Source organism: Phoca vitulina, unplaced genomic scaffold (assembly GCF_004348235.1).
Source record: "Phoca vitulina isolate PV1807 unplaced genomic scaffold, GSC_HSeal_1.0 scaffold3, whole genome shotgun sequence".
Classification (NCBI taxonomy): Eukaryota; Metazoa; Chordata; class Mammalia; order Carnivora; family Phocidae; genus Phoca; species Phoca vitulina.
Genome location: NW_022589706.1, coordinates 63,517,379 through 63,523,252, shown reverse-complemented (window position 1 = coordinate 63,523,252; position 5,874 = coordinate 63,517,379). Strand labels below are relative to the sequence as shown.

The following is a 5,874-nucleotide window of genomic DNA, read 5'->3' as shown; positions in this document are numbered from 1 at the left end:
CAGAGAAAGACATGTATCATATGACCTCACTGATATGAGGAATTCTTAATCTCAGGAAACAAACTGAGGGTTGCTGGAGTGGGGGGTGGGGTGGGAGGGATGGGGTGACTGGGTGTTGGACATTGGGGAGGGTATGTGTTCTGGTAAGCGCTGTGAATTGTGCAAGACTGTTGAATCTCAGATCTGTACCTCTGAAACAAATAATGCAATATATGTTAAGAAAGAAAAAAAGAAGAAGAAGAATGTAGCAAGAGGGGAAGAATGAAGGGGGGGAAATCGGAGGGGGAGAAGAACCATGAGAGACGATGGACTCTGAAAAACAAACTGAGGGTTCTAGAGGGGAGGGGGTTGGGAGGATGGGTTAGCCTGGTGATGGGTATTGAGGAGGGCACGTTCTGCATGGAGCACTGGGTGTTATGCACGAACAATGAATCATGGAACACTATATCTAAAACTAATGATGTAACGTATGGGGATTAACATAACAATAAAAAAATTAAAAAAAAAAAATTTTGTGTGCCAGGTAACATTTTCTTGAAAAACACAAAAAGACACCTGTCCTCACTAAACTCCTCTAAAGATACAAGCTTCAAAAAATAGCAACGCCAGTGTGAGTTCAGAAATCTGCCGAAGATGATTCTCCAGCTGGAATAAGGATGAAGAAAGAAAGAAACTTTCTCTAGGTGAAAGAGTCTTTAAGGCTAAGCAATTTCCTAGCAAGAGCAGTGGAATCACCCACCTTCTCACAGAGAGAGTGGGGACTTTTCACTGGATGAAATCACCATCAGGATGCCCCCAAAAAAGGCCCAACAGCATGCCAAATAAGAATGTAGAAACTGTGGCAAATTCCGTAGTTTGCCCAGCATGTCTCAAATATCCTTTTCTAAGAGTAGCAACCTGTTCACAGATGGATTTTCCTCTCAAGATCCGGAAATTCCCAAGGGCCAAAGGTAATATATTTATACCTGAATTCTCCCAGTTGAATTCAGGTTTCCAAGTCATGCATTCTGAAAATGGGGCACAGATGGAGTGGCATCTTGATCAGATTAAAATCAAGACAATCTACCCTGTTCTCAGATCTCACTGAACCTCTTCTAGACTCTTTAACATCATTCAATATTGAGTTTGGAGAACACAGTTTTCCCTGGAAAAACGCCTCTAAGGGGATTAGTTTTTTTTCTCTCTAAATTTGGTGGGAGTGGAGCCAATGCTGTAATAATCTTATGAATCCCTTTTTAAAAATTTAGGTACATCAGAAACTTGGAAATGAATTAATGCAATTTCTGAACTTGTAAAGGAACTACACCCATTCCATGAGAAATAATCCAGGCTGCAGCTGCTAAAGGAAACTCATCTTCTCCAACCATCAAGAAATCTCTGTTGAAGCTGATGAGAATCAGAAATTGGCAAGGATGATTTTTTTTTTCACTACTTTCTTTGCAACCACAAAGGTAAAATAATTTGACTCTGGGTTTTAATTCATTTGTACCATTTAAATTTGAACTTTGATTTTTGTTGAGGAATTTAAAAATGGGCAGAGATTTATATTTAATTTTAGATGTCCAATTTTTTTGGCACGTTATTACTGGAATAGCTCCATGTGGTCATTTGATATCACTGCAAAATCTCTAATAAGTCCAAAATCCAGAGCTGCTATTCAGGCTGCACTGATCATCTCTAATGAAGGTGAATAATAATTTGGATTGGGAATAGAAAGGGGAGAGAATTTTCAGCTTTAATACAGACTGACCCTTTTAGACCCTTCTAGGGGAATAAGATGTCCCTCTTACCAGTGTCCCAAGCAGATCCACAAAAAGTCAGAGATCAGTGAGGGCAACAGCCTCCTGATGGTGGGAGCAGGCTGTCCTGGTAGACTGTAGGTTTTCTCCCCTAAGACAATAGCACAGATCCTGCTTTCTATAGGCTTGATGGTTAAGCTCCATAAAGTAAGAAAACAGACCCCTGGAGAGTATTTTGCGGTGTGAGTTGGGGGGGACATCCTCTCCTCCCTTCAGGTTTCTGTAATGGGGTTTTTCCAAGATTTCTCACCCCAGTTAACTGATTGAAGAGTTTGGGAGAGAACTAGCTAGGTGTAGCTCAGCCGCTTTCCCCACATCCTCAAGGGCACAGCTGCTCTGAGAGAATGTATGCTCTCCATCCTGCCTTTAGGTGGAGTTTGGTATTAAGGGACTATTGTTGCCATGTCCCCAAGTCATATTCTCCAATATTAATTTTATCAATCATAAAGTTTAAGGCAGTATTTTGACCTCTTTGATGTCCATCTATCTTACCCCATACATATGGGTAAGATTGAAGTATACATATGTATATATGTGCATTATTATCTAGTCAAGGAAACCAAAGCTAGCCCTTACTGGGCTTCCCTTAAGGATGTACGAGGAAAAATAAGAGGACTCCCTGACAATATTCAGTCCAGTGAGTAATAAAGGGAAGGCTATATCCAGAGTTTCAGAGCCATGGAATTATGCCAACGGAAGCTACTGGAAAACCTTAGCCTCCTCAAATTTTCAAATGAGAACATCTGAGCGAAAAATAAGAGTTTCGAGTACAGTATTTCCAATTTTACATCCACTTTGGTTTTAAGTCTGCAAAGGGGATCCCATGCAGTTATTTGAGCATCTAAGTTAAGAGACCAAGAATACAATGTGCCTTAAAGCAGGAGTTGGGTCACATAAAAGTTACGAAACAAGCAAGAGCAAAAGCACAGCTGTGGGGTGTTGGCAGTGATGCTGTATACTACATGAGGAGAGAGTAAACTATCTTTTCTGGGGCGCCTGGGTGCTCAGTCGTTAAGCGTCTGCCTTCGGCTCAGGTCACGATCCCAGGGACCTGGGATCGAGCCCCACATCGGGCTCCTGCTCGGTGGGAAGCCTGCTTCTCCCTCTGCCTGCTGCTTGTGCACACGTGTGCTTGCTCACTCTCTATCTCTGACAAATAAATAAAATCTTTAAAAAAAAAAAAAGACAAACTACCTTTTTCTACTTCCCTCATCATCACACCTTTAGCATCTGCTATCAGGCTGAAACATAAACATGGTTATTCGCAAGACAGCAATGTATAGGTGAGAAGCTGGAATGCTAAAGAAAGATCTAGGAATGGGAAAACAAGCAGGGTATTTTCCTAATACTGTTCAATGAATCTAGTAAAACCCATTTTGATGACCATATTGTCACAGACCATGGCAACAGTTCTACTGGCCTTTATAGTTTTAGGGTATTTTTTTTTATGTCGCTCCTAACAATCCTCTGATACAAACCAAATCAACACAAGTCTTTCCTACAAAAAAAAGTCAAAAACAAAACAAACAGGGGCGCCTGGATGGCTCAGTCAGTTAAGCGTCTGCCTTCGGCTCAGGTAATGATCCCAGGGTCCTGGGATCAAGTCCCGCATCAGGCTCCCTGCTCGGCAGGAAGTCTGCTTCTCCCTCTGCCTGCTATTCCGTTGGCCCTGCTTGTGCTCTCTCTCTCTCTCTGACAAATAAATAAATAAAATCTTTTTAAAAACCCCACTAAAGCTTAGTTATGTTCATGGTTTACTCAATGTAAAGCCATTAGTCACCACTAGGACTGGCAGATCGGACTCAGAGGGCTTAGAACCTCCACCTTCCTTCTAATTCAACATCATTTTCTGTAATGCATGCACTCATACAGCTGGAAAATTAAAACAAAGATATTTTTCTGAGTAAAAACTCAACCCAGACTTGACAATTACCTTTCTGATAGCCAGAGAAAGGTTTCCTTACTCCCCTAATATGGACAATGAGATAACCCCATTCCATTTTATTCCTATCTTCAAATAAACTAGAGTGAAAAGAAAGACATGATCTACGTTAATGAAAAAGATGGAAAAAATCAGTTTCATATTTTAGTGCCATCCAATTGTTGCCAGTCTCCAATTCTTTGTACAGGGTTTGAAGTTTGGAACTGAAAATATCTCAATGGCAAATAATAATCAGAGATTCCTAACTTCTCCCCCACTATCACCAATAACTACCTAACTCAACAAAAACTGTTCCCAAAGATAAATTAAAGAAGCTGCATTAACACAAAAAATTAAAATAGGATAAGACTGAGTTCTTGACCGATGTGACCTCTTGAAGTCATAAGGAAGAGGATGTGTCCAGATTGCGTGCACACACACACACACACACAGAGACAGAGACATGAACACACACACACACACACACACACACACAGTGAGCCAGTTCCTTATGTTCCGTTTAATCATCAAATCCAGTCCAAACTATTGAATAGCTTCCTTGACTAAAGGGAGCTCAGAAGACCTGAGGAGCTGGGCTCTTCCAGATAATTTTGTCTGAAACTTTTTAGTTGTTCTTTCACTTATGCACGTCAAATCAAAAACCCTTTCTTCCACTCATATCTCAGAAGTAATAAGTAGTGGAAAAATATCCCTCAAAAAGCTAATTCTCCTATCAGGGATGAAAAATGTATACACCGTAAACACCCAATTTTTGTATAGTTCATTTCTATTTGAAAAACAGAATTCTTTTAGGTCTCCCCATCTTCCTCTCATTCAATGACTGACAATCTTCTTCCATCTCTATCATTACCTCATGGCTGGCTGAAAGGACAATAGTTAATCTGCAGAAACCTTTGACCAAACCCTGTGCTGACTGTTCTGTCCTTAGATGATTGGCTCCACAAAGATGCACTTGCTGCTGAATATGAACTATAGACTAAGGCTGTTATTCATAATTGGAGCTGACACTTCATCCAACCTGTCACCAACATAACATTAACTTTAAACCCAGAGTAATGAAAATGAAGGTCACACACTTAGTCTATCTGCACCTCACCCACCTGAATATATTTGTGGCCTCTGAATCACTGAAATACTATTTTTCAGAGGGCAAAAATAATACAAGAAGATCTTCACCGATCCTCATAATAAAAACTAACAAGGACAGAAGAAAATCATTATGCCAACCTTAAAGCAACAGATATCCAGTCAAAACACAACATACATATTAAAGCATGCTTACCTCTCATAAGAAAGTCATACAACCTCACTATTTTGTTTGGTAAGAAATATTCACAGTTTTACCATACAGAATTGGTAGAAACCTTGACTTAAAGAAAAGACGAGGATTTTATTTGAATCAACTTTTGTGGCTTACCTAAACTGTTGCTATTTACTTCCGACATAAACGATAAATGAATAAATTGTATCCGGATACTCACAGCAGAGAGCTCAGTTGCGGCCCCTTAACACCAGACGCGGCCAAGGCGGACTGAACGCTACTGTTGGGAGGTGCTTTTATTTTCCTAACAAAGTAGCACCCTCTAGTGGCTTTTCAAAATTACTAAGAAGTACAAGCCAAGCATGTGACATAATTTGTTTACTATCCAATTACGCCATGTCAAAACACTCAGGTGAGAACAAAAGCTTGCTCTGGGCATCACAGGAAGCAACCTCACTCTATGTGTTCTCTGGGGATGATGGCTTTTAACGGAAAAGATGTTTAAACATCGTTCCTATTTCACATCTATAGTGTGTCTCTGAGAAAAATAGGCCTTTCCCCGGTAATAGTTTATTATTCTATGAAAATTATTATCATTACCCCCATAATCACTAGTGCCACCACTGCGATTAATAGTAATAGAAAAGTTGCCATTTACTGAGCATTTATTATATACCTGAAAATATATTCATTGTGTTACATATTATACCTCATTTAAAACTCACTAGAGATATACACCCTAGGTTTATCCTCATACACCCTAGGTTTATTCTCATCCTGTGTTATGGATGAAATAATTGAGGCCCAATTATGTAATATAAGTTGCCCACTACCTGAGTAGCAGTAAAAAAAAAAAAAAAAAAAAAAAAAAT

General features: G+C 39.7%; 1 protein-coding gene across 2 annotated transcripts in view; it reads right to left on the bottom strand.

The window, feature by feature from the left end:
* ARHGAP24 (Rho GTPase activating protein 24) overlaps positions 1-5,283 on the bottom strand; it is a 749,428-nt gene extending 744,145 nt beyond the window's left edge. Inside the window, exon 1 of one of the 2 annotated variants that reach the window (XM_032400717.1) lies at positions 5,223-5,283. Coding sequence is in view for 1 of the 2 variants with exons in the window: in XM_032400716.1 (XP_032256607.1) it covers positions 5,159-5,186 (28 nt within the window). In the remaining variant the exon portion in view is untranslated. The other variant, XM_032400716.1, reaches the window with a different exon arrangement.
* Positions 5,284-5,874: the final 591 nt, after the last annotated feature.